Raw genomic sequence first — 18,209 nt, 5'->3', positions numbered from 1 at the left:
GATACTTTTTCCACTTTCGGGGTTACAATAAACACCGAATTCGTGTCAAAAGGCACCTTTTTAGACTCTTCAAAGTATAATGAAACGCCTTATTGGTGTCTAAAAGCACGTTCTTCGACTACAGAAAGTATATAAAAACACCTACTTAGTGTCAAAAAGATCCTTTTTCCATTTTCGGGGTTACAATAAACACCGAATTCGTGTCAAAAGGCACCTTTTTAGACTCTTCAAAGTATAATGAAACGCCTTATTGGTGTCTAAAAGCACCTTCTTCGACTTCAGATAGTATATAAAAACACCTACTTAGTGTCAAAAAGATCCTTTTTCCACTTTCGGGGTTACAATAAACACCGAATTCGTGTCAAAAGGCACCTTTTTAGACTCTTCAAAGTATAATGAAACGCCTTATTGGTGTCTAAAAGCACCTTCTTCGACTTCAGATAGTATATAAAAACACCTACTTAGTGTCAAAAAGAGCCTTTTTCCACTTTCGGGGTTACAATAAACACCGAATTCGTGTCAAAAGGCACCTTTCTAGTCTCTTCAAAGTATAATGAAACGCCTTATTGGTGTCTAAAAGCACCTTCTTCGACTACAGAAAGTATATAAAAACACATACTTAGTGTCAAAAAGAGCCTTTTTCCACTTTCGAGGTTACAATAAACACCGAATTCGTGTCAAAAGGCACCTTTTTAGACTCTTCAAAGTATTATGAAACGCCTTATTGGTGTCTAAAAGCACCTTCTTCGACTTCAGATAGTATATAAAAACACCTACTTAGTGTCAAAAAGATACTTTTTCCACTTTCGGGGTTACAATAAACACCGAATTCGTGTCAAAAGGCACCTTTTTAGACTCTTCAAAGTATAATGAAACGCCTTATTGGTGTCTAAAAGCACCTTCTTCAACTACAGAAAGTATATAAAAACAACTTCTTTGTGTCAAAAAGAGCCTTTTTCCACTTTCGGGGTTACAATAAACACCGAATTCGTGTCAAAAGGCACCTTTTTAGACTCTTCAAAGTATAATGAAACGCCTTATTGGTGTCTAAAAGCACCTTCTTCGACTACAGATAGTATATAAAAACACCTACTTAGTATCAAAAAGATCCTTTTTCCACTTTCGGGGTTACAATAAACACCGAATTCGTGTCAAAAGGCACCTTTTTAGACTCTTCAAAGTATAATGAAACGCCATATTGGTGCTAAAAGCACCTTCTTCGACTTCAGATAGTATATAAAAACACCTACTTAGTGTCAAAAAGAGCCTTTTTCCACTTTCGGGGTTACAATAAACACCGAATTCGTGTCAAAAGGCACCTTTTTAGACTCTTCAAAGTATAATGAAACGCCTTATTGGTGTCTAAAAGCACCTTCTTCGACTTCAGATAGTATATAAAAACACCTACTTAGTGTCAAAAAGATCCTTTTTCCACTTTCGGGGTTACCATAAACACCGAATTCGTGTCAAAAGGCACCTTTTTAGACTCTTCAAAGTATAATGAAACGCCTTATTGGTGTCTAAAAGCACCTTCTTCGACTACAGAAAGTATATAAAAACACCTACTTAGTGTCAAAAAGAGCCTTTTTCCACTTTCGGGGTTACAATAAACACCGAATTCGTGTCAAAAGGCACCTTTTTAGACTCTTCAAAGTATAATGAAACGCCTTATTGGTGTCTAAAAGCACCTTCTTCGACTACAGAAAGTATATAAAAACACCTACTTAGTGTCAAAAAGATCCTTTTTCCATTTTCGGGGTTACAATAACACCGAATTCGTGTCAAAAGGCACCTTTTTAGACTCTTCAAAGTATAATGAAACGCCTTATTGGTGTCTAAAAGCACCTTCTTCGACTTCAGATAGTATATAAAAACACCTACTTAGTGTCAAAAAGATCCTTTTTCCACTTTCGGGGTTACAATAAACACCGAATTCGTGTCAAAAAGCACCTTTTTAGACTCTTCAAAGTATAATGAAACGCCTTATTGGTGTCTAAAAGCACCTTCTTCGACTTCAGATATTATATAAAAACACCTACTTAGTGTCAAAAAGAGCCTTTTTCCACTTTCGGGGTTACAATAAACACCGAATTCGTGTCAAAAGGCACCTTTCTAGTCTCTTCAAAGTATAATGAAACGCCTTATTGGTGTCTAAAAGCACCTTCTTCGACTTCAGATAGTATATAAAAACACCTACTTAGTGTCAAAAAGAGCCTTTTTCCACTTTCGGGGTTACAATAAACACCGAATTCGTGTCAAAAGGCACCTTTTTAGACTCTTCAAAGTATAATGAAACGCCTTATTGGTGTCTAAAAGCACCTTCTTCGACTTCAGATAGTATATAAAAACACCTACTTAGTGTCAAAAAGAGCCTTTTTCCACTTTCGGGGTTACAATAAACACCGAATTCGTGTCAAAAGGCACCTTTCTAGTCTCTTCAAAGTATAATGAAACGCCTTATTGGTGTCTAAAAGCACCTTCTTCGACTACAGAAAGTATATAAAAACACATACTTAGTGTCAAAAAGAGCCTTTTTCCACTTTCGAGGTTACAATAAACACCGAATTCGTGTCAAAAGGCACCTTTTTAGACTCTTCAAAGTATAATGAAACGCCTTATTGGTGTCTAAAAGCACCTTCTTCGACTTCAGATAGTATATAAAAACACCTACTTAGTGTCAAAAAGATACTTTTTCCACTTTCGGGGTTACAATAAACACCGAATTCGTGTCAAAAGGCACCTTTTTAGACTCTTCAAAGTATAATGAAACGCCTTATTGGTGTCTAAAAGCACCTTCTTCGACTACAGAAAGTATATAAAAACAACTTCTTTGTGTCAAAAAGAGCCTTTTTCCACTTTCGGGGTTACAATAAACACCGAATTCGTGTCAAAAGGCACCTTTTTAGACTCTTCAAAGTATAATGAAACGCCTTATTGGTGTCTAAAAGCACCTTCTTCGACTACAGATAGTATATAAAAACACCTACTTAGTATCAAAAAGATCCTTTTTCCACTTTCGGGGTTACAATAAACACCGAATTCGTGTCAAAAGGCACCTTTTTAGACTCTTCAAAGTATAATGAAACGCCATATTGGTGCTAAAAGCACCTTCTTCGACTTCAGATAGTATATAAAAACACCTACTTAGTGTCAAAAAGAGCCTTTTTCCACTTTCGGGGTTACAATAAACACCGAATTCGTGTCAAAAGGCACCTTTTTAGACTCTTCAAAGTATAATGAAACGCCTTATTGGTGTCTAAAAGCACCTTCTTCGACTTCAGATAGTATATAAAAACACCTACTTAGTGTCAAAAAGATCCTTTTTCCACTTTCGGGGTTACCATAAACACCGAATTCGTGTCAAAAGGCACCTTTTTAGACTCTTCAAAGTATAATGAAACGCCTTATTGGTGTCTAAAAGCACCTTCTTCGACTACAGAAAGTATATAAAAACACCTACTTAGTGTCAAAAAGAGCCTTTTTCCACTTTCGGGGTTACAATAAACACCGAATTCGTGTCAAAAGGCACCTTTTTAGACTCTTCAAAGTATAATGAAACGCCTTATTGGTGTCTAAAAGCACCTTCTTCGACTTCAGATAGTATATAAAAACACCTACTTAGTGTCAAAAAGATCCTTTTTCCACTTTCGGGGTTACAATAAACACCGAATTCGTGTCAAAAGGCACCTTTTTAGACTCTTCAAAGTATAATGAAACGCCTTATTGGTGTCTAAAAGCACCTTCTTCGACTTCAGATAGTATATAAAAACACCTACTTAGTGTCAAAAAGAGCCTTTTTCCAGTTTCGGGGTTACAATAAACACCGAATTCGTGTCAAAAGGCACCTTTCTAGTCTCTTCAAAGTATAATGAAACGCCTTATTGGTGTCTAAAATCACCTTCTTCGACTTCAGATAGTATATAAAAACACCTACTTAGTGTCAAAAAGATCCTTTTTCCACTTTCGGGGTTACAATAAACACCGAATTCGTGTCAAAAGGCACCTTTTTAGACTCTTCAAAGTATAATGAAACGCCTTATTGGTGTCTAAAAGCACCTTCTTCGACTACAGAAAGTATATAAAAACACATACTTAGTGTCAAAAAGAGCCTTTTTCCACTTTCGAGGTTACAATAAACACCGAATTCGTGTCAAAAGGCACCTTTTTAGACTCTTCAAAGTATAATGAAACGCCTTATTGGTGTCTAAAAGCACCTTCTTCGACTTCAGATAGTATATAAAAACACCTACTTAGTGTCAAAAAGATACTTTTTCCACTTTCGGGGTTACAATAAACACCGAATTCGTGTCAAAAGGCACCTTTTTAGACTCTTCAAAGTATAATGAAACGCCTTATTGGTGTCTAAAAGCACCTTCTTCGACTACAGAAAGTATATAAAAACACCTACTTAGTGTCAAAAAGATCCTTTTTCCATTTTCGGGGTTACAATAAACACCGAATTCGTGTCAAAAGGCACCTTTTTAGACTCTTCAAAGTATAATGAAACGCCTTATTGGTGTCTAAAAGCACCTTCTTCGACTTCAGATAGTATATAAAAACACCTACTTAGTGTCAAAAAGATCCTTTTTCCACTTTCGGGGTTACAATAAACACCGAATTCGTGTCAAAAGGCACCTTTTTAGACTCTTCAAAGTATAATGAAACGCCTTATTGGTGTCTAAAAGCACCTTCTTCGACTTCAGATAGTATATAAAAACACCTACTTAGTGTCAAAAAGAGCCTTTTTCCACTTTCGGGGTTACAATAAACACCGAATTCGTGTCAAAAGGCACCTTTCTAGTCTCTTCAAAGTATAATGAAACGCCTTATTGGTGTCTAAAAGCACCTTCTTCGACTACAGAAAGTATATAAAAACACATACTTAGTGTCAAAAAGAGCCTTTTTCCACTTTCGAGGTTACAATAAACACCGAATTCGTGTCAAAAGGCACCTTTTTAGACTCTTCAAAGTATAATGAAACGCCTTATTGGTGTCTAAAAGCACCTTCTTCGACTTCAGATAGTATATAAAAACACCTACTTAGTGTCAAAAAGATACTTTTTCCACTTTCGGGGTTACAATAAACACCGAATTCGTGTCAAAAGGCACCTTTTTAGACTCTTCAAAGTATAATGAAACGCCTTATTGGTGTCTAAAAGCACCTTCTTCGACTACAGAAAGTATATAAAAACAACTTCTTTGTGTCAAAAAGAGCCTTTTTCCACTTTCGGGGTTACAATAAACACCGAATTCGTGTCAAAAGGCACCTTTTTAGACTCTTCAAAGTATAATGAAACGCCTTATTGGTGTCTAAAAGCACCTTCTTCGACTACAGATAGTATATAAAAACACCTACTTAGTATCAAAAAGATCCTTTTTCCACTTTCGGGGTTACAATAAACACCGAATTCGTGTCAAAAGGCACCTTTTTAGACTCTTCAAAGTATAATGAAACGCCATATTGGTGCTAAAAGCACCTTCTTCGACTTCAGATAGTATATAAAAACACCTACTTAGTGTCAAAAAGAGCCTTTTTCCACTTTCGGGGTTACAATAAACACCGAATTCGTGTCAAAAGGCACCTTTTTAGACTCTTCAAAGTATAATGAAACGCCTTATTGGTGTCTAAAAGCACCTTCTTCGACTTCAGATAGTATATAAAAACACCTACTTAGTGTCAAAAAGATCCTTTTTCCACTTTCGGGGTTACCATAAACACCGAATTCGTGTCAAAAGGCACCTTTTTAGACTCTTCAAAGTATAATGAAACGCCTTATTGGTGTCTAAAAGCACCTTCTTCGACTACAGAAAGTATATAAAAACACCTACTTAGTGTCAAAAAGAGCCTTTTTCCACTTTCGGGGTTACAATAAACACCGAATTCGTGTCAAAAGGCACCTTTTTAGACTCTTCAAAGTATAATGAAACGCCTTATTGGTGTCTAAAAGCACCTTCTTCGACTACAGAAAGTATATAAAAACACCTACTTAGTGTCAAAAAGATCCTTTTTCCATTTTCGGGGTTACAATAACACCGAATTCGTGTCAAAAGGCACCTTTTTAGACTCTTCAAAGTATAATGAAACGCCTTATTGGTGTCTAAAAGCACCTTCTTCGACTTCAGATAGTATATAAAAACACCTACTTAGTGTCAAAAAGATCCTTTTTCCACTTTCGGGGTTACAATAAACACCGAATTCGTGTCAAAAGGCACCTTTTTAGACTCTTCAAAGTATAATGAAACGCCTTATTGGTGTCTAAAAGCACCTTCTTCGACTTCAGATATTATATAAAAACACCTACTTAGTGTCAAAAAGAGCCTTTTTCCACTTTCGGGGTTACAATAAACACCGAATTCGTGTCAAAAGGCACCTTTCTAGTCTCTTCAAAGTATAATGAAACGCCTTATTGGTGTCTAAAAGCACCTTCTTCGACTTCAGATAGTATATAAAAACACCTACTTAGTGTCAAAAAGATCCTTTTTCCACTTTCGGGGTTACAATAAACACCGAATTCGTGTCAAAAGGCACCTTTTTAGACTCTTCAAAGTATAATGAAACGCCTTATTGGTGTCTAAAAGCACCTTCTTCGACTACAGAAAGTATATAAAAACACATACTTAGTGTCAAAAAGAGCCTTTTTCCACTTTCGAGGTTACAATAAACACCGAATTCGTGTCAAAAGGCACCTTTTTAGACTCTTCAAAGTATAATGAAACGCCTTATTGGTGTCTAAAAGCACCTTCTTCGACTTCAGATAGTATATAAAAACACCTACTTAGTGTCAAAAAGATACTTTTTCCACTTTCGGGGTTACAATAAACACCGAATTCGTGTCAAAAGGCACCTTTTTAGACTCTTCAAAGTATAATGAAACGCCTTATTGGTGTCTAAAAGCACCTTCTTCGACTACAGAAAGTATATAAAAACACCTACTTAGTGTCAAAAAGATCCTTTTTCCATTTTCGGGGTTACAATAAACACCGAATTCGTGTCAAAAGGCACCTTTTTAGACTCTTCAAAGTATAATGAAACGCCTTATTGGTGTCTAAAAGCACCTTCTTCGACTTCAGATAGTATATAAAAACACCTACTTAGTGTCAAAAAGATCCTTTTTCCACTTTCGGGGTTACAATAAACACCGAATTCGTGTCAAAAGGCATCTTTTTAGACTCTTCAAAGTATAATGAAACGCCTTATTGGTGTCTAAAAGCACCTTCTTCGACTTCAGATAGTATATAAAAACACCTACTTAGTGTCAAAAAGAGCCTTTTTCCACTTTCGGGGTTACAATAAACACCGAATTCGTGTCAAAAGGCACCTTTCTAGTCTCTTCAAAGTATAATGAAACGCCTTATTGGTGTCTAAAATCACCTTCTTCGACTTCAGATAGTATATAAAAACACCTACTTAGTGTCAAAAAGATCCTTTTTCCACTTTCGGGGTTACAATAAACACCGAATTCGTGCCAAAGGCACCTTTTTAGACTCTTCAAAGTATAATGAAACGCCTTATTGGTGTCTAAAAGCACCTTCTTCGACTACAGAAAGTATATAAAAATACATACTTAGTGTCAAAAAGAGCCTTTTTCCACTTTCGAGGTTACAATAAACACCGAATTCGTGTCAAAAGGCACCTTTTTAGACTCTTCAAAGTATAATGAAACGCCTTATTGGTGTCTAAAAGCACCTTCTTCGACTTCAGATAGTATATAAAAACACCTACTTAGTGTCAAAAAGATACTTTTTCCACTTTCGGGGTTACAATAAACACCGAATTCGTGTCAAAAGGCACCTTTTTAGACTCTTCAAAGTATAATGAAACGCCTTATTGGTGTCTAAAAGCACCTTCTTCGACTACAGAAAGTATATAGAAACAACTTCTTTGTGTCAAAAAGAGCCTTTTTCCACTTTCGGGGTTACAATAAACACCGAATTCGTGTCAAAAGGCACCTTTTTAGACTCTTCAAAGTATAATGAAACGCCTTATTGGTGTCTAAAAGCACCTTCTTCGACTTCAGATAGTATATAAAAACACCTACTTAGTGTCAAAAAGATCCTTTTTCCACTTTCGGGGTTACAATAAACACCGAAGTCGTGTCAAAAGGCACCTTTTTAGACTCTTCAAAGTATAATGAAATGCCTTATTGGTGTCTAAAAGCACCTTCTTCGACTTGAGATAGTATATAAAAACACCTACTTAGTGTCAAAAAGATCCTTTTTCCACTTTCGGGGTTACAATAAACACCGAATTCGTGTCAAAAGGCACCTTTTTAGACTCTCCAAAGTATAATGAAACGCCTTATTGGTGTCTAAAAGCACCTTCTTCGACTTCAGATAGTATATAAAAACACCTACTTAGTGTCAAAAAGATCCTTTTTCCACTTTCGGGGTTACAATAAACACCGAATTCGTGTCAAAAGGCACCTTTTTAGACTCTTCAAAGTATAATGAAACGCCTTATTGGTGTCTAAAAGCACCATCTTCGACTTCAGATAGTATATAAAAACACCTACTTCCCTAGTAGCACTGCCGACGTAGGGCCTACATGGTCGGCTTTGTCTGTTACCGACGAGTTGGTAAAAAGTCACTAATAAGTCGGGAGAGTAATGGTTTGAAAGTCGAAATGTCCGCCTGGAGGGACGAAGGCCCGCCAGTTTTCCTACTGTTTTGAGGCTACTATAAAACGACTGTTGGCCGTCTATATGTCGGCGTCATTATGCCTACCTAAAACCGCGCTCAATCCGACGATTTCGCGGCTTTTTAGTATAGGAACGGTAAATCGTCGGTAAAGGGCTGGTAGAGTAAGGGTTCGAGAGTCAAAATGTCCGCCCGGTGGGACGACGGCCCACTGGTTTACACGACACGAATGAAATACGACTCTCATCCAGTACGTTTGAGAGTCGACTTAACCGCCTGTCAGCAAGAGGTCCGACGTTTTTGCGATGATCAAACCTTAACTCGAGGCCCAACGGTTTTGCGACGATCAAGCCTTAACTCGAGGCTTCATTCGCTTATAGTAAAGGATACTGATACCTAGTATTGAAATTTCTTTATTACATTTTCTGTGAAAATCGCTTTAGAATTTGTACTTTGAATATTTCAAGTAACATACAGGTTGAGCATCAATTATAACAATTTCAAATATTAAACAATGTATTCGATATTACACGACTAGTCGAATGGAAATATTAGCTGCCTAGCTAATTGGTTTTAACAAAAAGTAAAATTTTTCAGGGCGAGTATAATATTTACATCAATTGAAGCATTTATTAATATTCATTGTTGATATCTTCGATGTGGCCAGTTGCTATCTATTAAATTACAAAAATCTTAATGAAAAATATACACTTACACATTATTTAAGAAAAAAGAAAACATACAATTCGAAAGGGTATTATTTCACACATTTTTATCTTAAAATGTTTGAAACCGCATAAAAATTCTGTAACTAAAACATATTGAGATCTATTTTGGAATTCAGTATACTTTTCACAACCAAAAATCTTTAAAATACTTAATATATAAGGTTTTTGAACTCCAAGCGCCCCAAAACACTTGCTTCTGTTTTATTAAAACAAAGAGACTGAAGGTATACGAAAACGTTTAAGTTTTGGTTTCACTTTATAGGGGTGTGGTTCCCAGCAGATGAGAAGCTAGGTAAAAAGCATAGGCTTATGCATAAAACTGAATCTAAGAGGTAGATAAATTGATAATTCAATAACAAAATTCAAACCTTACGTGACAAACGAAGACGTTTCTAGTTTATATAGTGTGACGAAGAACCTTAGCGATGAAATTAAAAGTTAGTAAGCCTAGAACTAATCATTCTCAACCACAAAAATCTCGTTTAAACATTCTAACGACCCAGCCGCGTCAGAGATACTGGAAAGGCTGACTTGCTTTCGCACTAGCAGCGCCCTCTTCGATGATGACGTGCAAGGCGTTACCTTAGTTACGCCAATAGAACAGAGGCGTGTCACCTGACCCGAGAAATTACAGGAGGGAAAATTCAAACTAGAAAATCAGATGTGTTTTCTTGCTGTGCAGTTTTTTGTAACGTTATGTTTCTAGTGTTGCCAAAAATATAGTGTTATCAACTTCTGCTTGTGGGTCGAAATATAGTATAAGTTAAATATATAACAAAAAATATTTTGGTGGCATATGCGGAATAGTAAAAGTCAAAAAAACTGTCCCACGGAAAAAGAAGGCCAACAAACAACTTCTTTTTTCGTTTTACTCTTTTTAAACGTGACAATACCGAATCAATTGGCAAAAATGGGTTACATGTTTAGGACGGTAGGCAAGCCTACTTCAAACCACCACAGTTCCAACTGTCGGATAAATGTCGGTTACTAAACGGCCTAAGAATAACTTTGCTTTTAATTTTACTCTTCATAAACGTCACAATACCGACTAGCGCGAGGGAGTTGGTAATCAATTGGCAAAAAATGTGTTGGAATTTTCTAGACGGTAGGCAAGCCTACTTTAAACCATCTCAATTCCAACTGTCGGATAAATGTCGGTTACTAAACGGCCGAAGCATAACTTTGCTTTTAATTTTACTCTTCTTAAACGTCACAATACCGACTAACGCGAGAGAGTCGGTAATCAATTGGCAAAAAATAAGTTGGAATTTTCTAGACGGTAGGCAAGCCTACTCTAAACCATCTCAGTTCCAACTGTCAGATAGATGTCGGCATTGCCAACTAAAAGAAGTAGTCGGCTTCATGAGTCGGAAAAGTGTCGGAATAAGCATGGTACAGCCGACTGGACCGTAAACCGACTAATCGACCTTTAACCGACTGTTATGCGGAAGGCTTGTGCTACTGGGGTATATCTTCCTAGAATCGGAAATCCGTGGAGGAGTTTCTATGATAACGCACCGATACGCCGCTGCAAATAACCCCCTTATTCCTCAAACATATGTTAATGGTAAACCAACGAGTTACATTCCCCATCTGGATTGTAATAACCTGTGAGTTACTTGTCGATTTTTAAAAATAATTACAAGGAGTTAATGTTAGTCTATCATTTCAGATATGGAACAAGTTTAAGCGATTATTTACCAATTGATGGTTTTATGTGGGTCCCCGAATCGGAATTAAATAGTTTAATGACAAAAATCCCCAAAATACCTGATGATAATAATCTAGGATACATCATCGAATGCGACCTTCTTTACCCCCCGGAAATTCATGCTTTTACATCGGATTTCCCTTTGGCTCCTGAAAGGTTGAGCGTTCAGGTTTCCCAACTTTCACCATATTGTCAAGATGTGTTAGCAGAATTTAACATACCTCCTAAAGAATCAAACCCAAAATTAATTCCCAACAAAATGTCTAAAACGAAGTATGTTCTCCATTATAGAAATCTAAAACTTTACTTACAACAAGGTATGGTCTTAACTAAAATACATAGAGCGTTAGAATTCAGACAAGAGCGTTGGCTTAAACCGTTTATCGAATTCAATACCGAACAGCGGAAGCTAGCGCCCGACGAATTTACACCATCATTGTTCAAGCTAATTGTCAATTCGTTATTTGGTAAATCAATGGAAAATTTAAGGAAAAGAATAGGATTTCATTTAGCTCACACGAAAAAAACATTGTTAAAGAAAGTTAGTCAACCCTCGTTTAAAAGTGTGACGGTATTTAACAAAGATTTAGTGGGTGTTTCCATGCGCCCCAAAAAAATTACTTTAAATAGACCAATTTACATAGGGTTTTCTGTTCTTGAATTATCAAAACATCTCATGTTCGATTTTTACTTCAATTTCTTAAAGCAAGTATATAATGATCGTGTGAAATTGTTATTCACCGACACTGATTCATTCTGTATTGAAGTTCAAACGGAAAACGTGTATAAAGATTTAGAAAGACACGGTGATAAATTTGACTTTAGCAATTATCCTAAGAACCATTTTCTCTACAATGAGCTCAATAAAAAGGCGTTGGGGAAGTTCAAAGATGAAACTTCGGGGAAGCCCATTCACGAATACGTAGGGCTCCGTAGTAAAATGTATAGTCTTTTGTTGAGTGAAACGGAAGAAAAAAAAACGTTGAAAGGGATTTGTAAAACTGTTGTGAAAAACAAAGTAAGACACGAGGACTATAAAAATTGTCTTTTCAAAAGAAAACGTACGTCGGAGACCATGTATTGATTCCAGTCTGAGAATCATGAACTTTATACCTTGAAAGTTCAGAAAGCCGCGTTATCGTGTTATGATGATAAACGGTATATTTTGGAAGATGGTGTTACTTCATTACCTTACGGGAATAAGGAAAATAACCCTATTTTGTAATGTGTGATAATAAAAAAAATATTACTAAGATGTCTATTATTCCTAGTTGCGTTATTTTCCTATAAATAACAAGTGTATGAATAAACCATACTCATTCAGAATTTGGATCTATGATGTTACGTAAGAGAATTATAATAGTCCCGTCTAAGGTTTCGCGGAAACCTCTATCAGGTAGGAGGGTAGTTAGACGGGGGAAAAGGTTTTGGAATGCGAATAAACATTTGAGAAAGACAGTTAAGAGAGTGAATAGACCAAGAAAGGTGAAAGTTTAGGCGGCGATTTTTTTTAGGTTGTGAAAAGGATACGAGATGAAAAAGCGTAGAGCAGAGGAGACACGAAACAAGGGGAAAGATTGGGGGAAAATTCGAAGCATTTATTATAATAGTAAAAGCCCAGGGTCCTACGCTAGTGTCGCTGCTCTCTTTAGGGAAGCGAGGAAGTTTGGTTATAGGGTACGGGATGTTAAAATATTTCTCAAACAACAAAATGTTTATACTCTACACAGACCAGCTAGAATTAATTATTTGAGACCGCGAGTTATTTCATTTGGTATTGATCAAATTTGGGGTTTGGATTTAATTGATATGCAAAGCTTAAAAAGGTATAATAAAGGGGTCAGATATATTTTAGCTTGCGTGGATTATTTTTCAAAATGGGGTTCGTTAGTTCCGATTGAAAATAAGAGGGTGGAGACGGTGATTCAAGCTTTTAAACATATCCTATTAAAAAGCAATCGACACAAACCTATATTAGTTACTAGCGATAGAGGTTCGGAATTCGGTCCTCGTTTCCAGATATATTTAAAAAGTAAGGGTATAAAATATTATACAACGTTTTCGGAAATGAAATCGTCCATATGCGAAAGGTGAGGCTTTTTATTAAATGGAAGGAAGCGTCTAACTATATAGATTTATACAAACTATGAAACATCGAATTTACCAGTATATGACAGCGAATAACACGTTTAACTACAATAATGTATTACCGAATTTGGTAAAGGCTTATAACGACAGTTTCCATAGAACAATCGGAATGAATCCCAATGAAGTCAACAGCGAAAACTCGGCAGAAGTTTGGTATAGAATGTTTGGTAAAATCGATTTCAGCCCCCCTTTAGATTCAGAAGATATATACGTGGGAAACATTATTAGAATTTCCAAACAAACAAACGTGTTTAATGAAAAATTCAAGCCAAGATGGAGTGATGAACTATTTAGAGTGCTCAAGGTTTTGAATACGTAACCGAGGACCTATAAGATTGAAGATCTGAATTCTCGGTTGATCGAGGGCACTTTCCTTCAACCGGAAATGCAAATCGTGGGGAAAGATTTGAATGATTGCGTTTTCCGTATTGAAAAAATTTTAAAAACGCGTAAAAAATCCGATGGTACTAAAGAACATTACGTTAAATGTTATTCGTATGACGAATCCTTCAACTCGTGGATAAGCGAAATCGATTTAATAAAGAAAAAATAATAATCATGTATAAATATCGGACACGGAACATCATTCCATCCATTGCTAAAAATGAACTCGTGCTATCTGAAGTTTCGTCACCCTAGCAACTACGCTATTTACGGACCCAGTTTATCAGGTTACATCAATTTCGTTGTTTTTATATTTAATACGATAGTTATTAACTTTAAAACTTTATTTCAGGTAAAAGCACGTTTGTTTTTAAATTACTACGTAATCACGAGTTTTGCATAACTCCGAAAATACAGAGAATAATTTATATGTACGGTTCGTATCAAACCGAGTTTGAAAAGTTACTAAAGGAACTTCCAATTTTGGAATTTGTTAAGGGAATCCCCGATGATCTTGAAAATTTACTAGACTGTAATGTAAATAACTTGATTATTATCGATGACCTTCTAAACGAATTGAAAGACAATAAAACTGTCGGAAATTTATTCATTAAAAATGCGCACCATAAAAACGCCAGCTGCATATTATTAAGTCAAAATATGTACAAGCAAGGTTGTGTATGGATTTTATTTGCATATATTTTATTACCGTACTTTGAATATGTCTAATTTTTAAAGGTTCTGTAATGAGAGATATCAGCCTGAACACGCATTATTTAATTTTGAAGCGAATGATGCGTGATAAGAATCAGATTGCTACGCTTTCGAGACAGGTCTTTCCCAAAAAACCCAATAAATTACTGTTGGCGTATGAGGATGCGACTAGTTTATCGCCGTACGCGTATCTAATTCTGGATCTCAGAGTGGATTGCCCCGATGATTTGAGGTTAAGAGGACACGGAATTTTGGAAGATCTACCGATGATATTTTATAAATAGCTATATTAATATAGCTATTTATATAATATTTATATAATATATACAATTAATTTCATCATTATGTCGAGAACTTCGAGGAGATTTAGTAGTCTAAACGGCCTTCCTCTAAGAGGGGTAAATTGTGTAAACGATCCGCAACTTAAATTCATATGCCAACTATCAAGCAACTTAAAAAAAGGAAATGTTATCATAGATAATAAAACAAGGAGAAAATTAGTCAAGTACAGGAATTTGATACGTAAACTAGCTGATAAAAATATTTCGTTAAAAAGAAAGAAGTCTCTTCTGAAATTGAAAAAACACGGAGGTTTTTTCCCGTTAATTTCCACGCTTCTACCGAGCATTATCAGTGGTATTTCAACATTACTCGGACAATGAATACTCTTCAAAAATTAATTCTCGTCCCATATGATCAAATTCGATCAAATCAAGATCTAATTAACAATGAAATGACGGACCTTGACCGGGAAATGTTCGCGGTAATTCGAACAAAAGGTCTTACATCGAGAGAAAAAACTCGACGGTATCAAGAATTGCTTCAAAAGTATCAGTTTTCTAAAAAACACATTGTTCCGAAAACGGTTAGCATTAGCAATCTACCATCAACCCCACCGAATATACAATCGTCACCTATAATTATCCATTCTAACCCTTCCACCTATACACCCCCTCCAACTCCTCCTCCTCCCCTTCAAACCCCAACATTTCAAACTAACACAGTTCAAACCCCCGCAGCTTCGACTTTTACTCCCAATAACGCGAAACCAATCGTAAAAAAATCACGAAAATATAACATCTCGGGTAAAGTGAACAGAAATACCGGTCAAGAACCGATTATAACTAGAAGCCAGACGGAGTTATTGGAAAAGAAGAAACCCCCGACTATGGTTAATAAGAAAACCAGAAAAAAAGTTGTACTATCTTCGCCTCCAATTTTAATTGATTGGGACGATGAAGATTTTTAAAAATAAAATGTTGTAAAAAAAATAGAGACTTTTCATTGCTTGTTTAGTATTTAATTTTCATTTATTTATTTATTGCCATTTTTTTCAATTTTTATTTTTACGATTATATATATATATATATATTTTTTTTATTTTTTTTTGTTACATTTCACTGCTTTTGCCCTGATTTTCAAAATAGTCTTTAAAAATAAACGACTTGGCCCGTTCGTGCGGCAGAATGAATGTCTCCAACTTCCTCACCTAGTGAAGAAATAAAGGAAACATGGAATAATGATGTAATTAAGCGAGAGAGAGAGAGAGAGAGAGAAAACATACCTTTATGATGCTATTTTCACCTCCAATTCTTCTAACGAGCCGGTCCAGGTTCGGGTGATAGGAGACGGAGACATCAACGGATGATATCTCCGGCCTAAGGTCAAACTTGATGACAAAGCCAACGTGTATGGAGCGCACCAAGATCTTAAACAAATGAATAAAAACGTCGTTGTGATATTTAATTTTTAATATAAAAATGAATCAAGTTGTTAAATTCTTACCTCTAAATCCCTGAACGTGAATTCAGGGAGGTCGTCTCTCAAGGGGATTGGGCCTAAGGTGGCCGTGTACCGTAAGATCGCCTTGATTTCTTCTCCAACAAAAATAGGAGTCACAGTCATTTTCTATCTAAAATGTGGCTATCTCTAGAAATACTATTCGAGAATGATGGTTCTAGAAGGAAGGACCGATACTTTTATACCCACTGGAACGAATAAATTAGTATAGTATAATACATATACAATCTGAAAGAATTCAAACTCACCAAACTAGTTTCATACGTGGTCAAATAGGATATTTAAAAATACCATAAACTCATGTTTTCTACGATAAATCACGTAGGACTTATTTCCGTAAAATATCCGATATACATTAAAAACCGAAGAAATGACTATCCACTATTAATTCACCCGCAACGCTAAATCCGATATTTATAATCCTTATTGATGTATTTTAACGTTTTAATCACTAGCTAATCCCACCTCGAACTAGTTTCGTATGTGGGTCAAATAGGATATTTAGTTTCTATGGTAGATCAATTAGGACTTGTCTTCATAAAATATCTGATATACATTAAAAACCAAAGAAATAACTATCCATTATTAATTCACCCACAACGATTAATCCGAAAACACGTCCTCGCATGTAGTTTTGACGTTTATTAAAATGAAAAAAGTTCGTTTCGACAATATATCCGTAATATATTATATTGAACGTGAAAATAGAATAAACTATTTCTTATACAATGTCATAAGATTTAAGCATCTTATTTCCGTCATGAATTCGAAATTGGGTCCGATTTAAAAAAAAAAAAGTTTGAGAGTCCAGGAAATCGGAACTAAAATCACATAAGAGGAAAGGTTGAGGTTAGAAGCTTTCATTCTTCTTCAATTAGTCAACGCGTGAACAACGCTAAAAATGGCTAAAGAATCACTATTTTGGTAATTGGATGTTTTTCATTTTACCGAATATTCTGTTATATTTATATAGCTTTATATAGTGTTAATGATTTGCTTCCAATTACAGCCTGGATCTTATACAATGTTGTAAGATTTAAGCAGCTTATTTCCACCACGAATTCGAAGTTGGGTCCGATTTTTAAAAAAAAAAAAAGGTTTGAGAGTCCAGTAAATCGAAACTAAAATCACATAAGAGGAAAGGTTGCAGTTGGAAGCTTTCAGTCTTCTACAATTATCCAACGCGCGAACAACGCTAAAAATGGCTCAAGACTCTCTAATTTGGTAATTGGATGTTTTTTCATTTTACCGAATAATCTGTTATATTTATATAGCTTTTTATAGTGTTAATGATTTGACGTCCAATTACAGCCCCGATTTTTACAACATGGACGTAGCCGATCCCGTGTTTCATGACAATAAAAGTGGCTTTGACATATTGTTTAAAGCGCCATTAGGATCAACATATAGAAAGAAAGATGGAACTTTGGTCAAATACGCTACTATTTCCAGACAAAACAACAATGGGAATATGTTCTTAAACATACGCTCTTTCCGTTATTCGTCCGAAATCGGAAGATGGTTACCAACACATGATGGTGTAGTTTTGACCGACGCACACATCGTGAAACTTAATGAAGCGAAAGAAAATATCAGACTTTCTAAATCATTTAGAGGTCATAACAATTTACTTTTGACACCCGCTCAATTAATATACCCACTGTCGGACCATAATAACGATGGAGCGTGGTTAACTGTTTTAAACGCAGGTGTTGAACATAATGTCGCTATAACACGTCAGAAAAAAAATCATGTAGTATAACCGGGATAATGATGACCCCCGACGAATGGAGTTATTTAAAATATTTAATTCCAACTATACATTTCATATTTTTCCCACCTAAATTGACGGGGGACTTTGAAGCCCAACAAACGTTGACTTATCTCCTCATAAGGGAAATAAATAAAATAGCGGAGACTTCGTGTGTTGGTTGTCAAAACTCATACGAAAACCAACTGGGCCATCAGTGTGTGACCCTAGATTGGAGTGATAGGGTTTCTTCGTTCTATGATCAGGCCGTTCAAAATTTACAGATGAGCGAAGTATTAAATTATATTAACTTTTACCAAGGAGTTTTAAGACGCGC

At 35.8% G+C, this 18,209-nt stretch overlaps 2 protein-coding genes across 2 annotated transcripts; both read left to right on the top strand.

The window, feature by feature from the left end:
- Window positions 1-13,552: 13,552 nt before the first annotated feature.
- Window positions 13,553-14,881, top strand: LOC149613533 (uncharacterized). The gene is made up of 3 exons (XM_089858039.1): window positions 13,553-13,895; window positions 13,961-14,281; window positions 14,347-14,881. The coding sequence occupies exons 1-3, from the start codon at window positions 13,829-13,831 to the stop codon at window positions 14,604-14,606; spliced, it is 648 nt and encodes a 215-aa protein (XP_089714165.1). The 5' UTR covers window positions 13,553-13,828; the 3' UTR covers window positions 14,607-14,881.
- Window positions 14,882-17,221: 2,340 nt separating this feature from the next.
- Window positions 17,222-17,884, top strand: LOC149613532 (uncharacterized). The gene is made up of 2 exons (XM_089858024.1): window positions 17,222-17,346; window positions 17,434-17,884. The coding sequence occupies exons 1-2, from the start codon at window positions 17,324-17,326 to the stop codon at window positions 17,882-17,884; spliced, it is 474 nt and encodes a 157-aa protein (XP_089714150.1). The 5' UTR covers window positions 17,222-17,323.
- Window positions 17,885-18,209: the final 325 nt, after the last annotated feature.

Source organism: Phalangium opilio, unplaced genomic scaffold (genome assembly GCF_054372755.1).
Source record: "Phalangium opilio isolate 3A_F unplaced genomic scaffold, DU_Popi_V2 ptg000230l_1, whole genome shotgun sequence".
Lineage (NCBI taxonomy): Eukaryota > Metazoa > Arthropoda > Arachnida > Opiliones > Phalangiidae > Phalangium > Phalangium opilio.
Note: the sequence above shows the minus strand (reverse complement) of the source record. Positions and strands in the feature narration are given on the sequence as shown.

Excerpts from the sequence above, each read along its gene's own strand:
- LOC149613533 (XM_089858039.1), top strand. The coding sequence starts at position 13,829 with ATGAACTCGTGCTATCTGAAGTTTCGTCACCCTAGCAACTACGCTATT. Across the intron at positions 13,896-13,960 it reads TTACGGACCCAGTTTATCAG|GTAAAAGCACGTTTGTTTTT; the intron begins GTTACATCAATT and ends ACTTTATTTCAG. Across the intron at positions 14,282-14,346 it reads TCAAAATATGTACAAGCAAG|GTTCTGTAATGAGAGATATC; the intron begins GTTGTGTATGGA and ends TAATTTTTAAAG.
- LOC149613532 (XM_089858024.1), top strand. The coding sequence starts at position 17,324 with ATGGCTCAAGACTCTCTAATTTG. Across the intron at positions 17,347-17,433 it reads GCTCAAGACTCTCTAATTTG|CCCCGATTTTTACAACATGG; the intron begins GTAATTGGATGT and ends GTCCAATTACAG.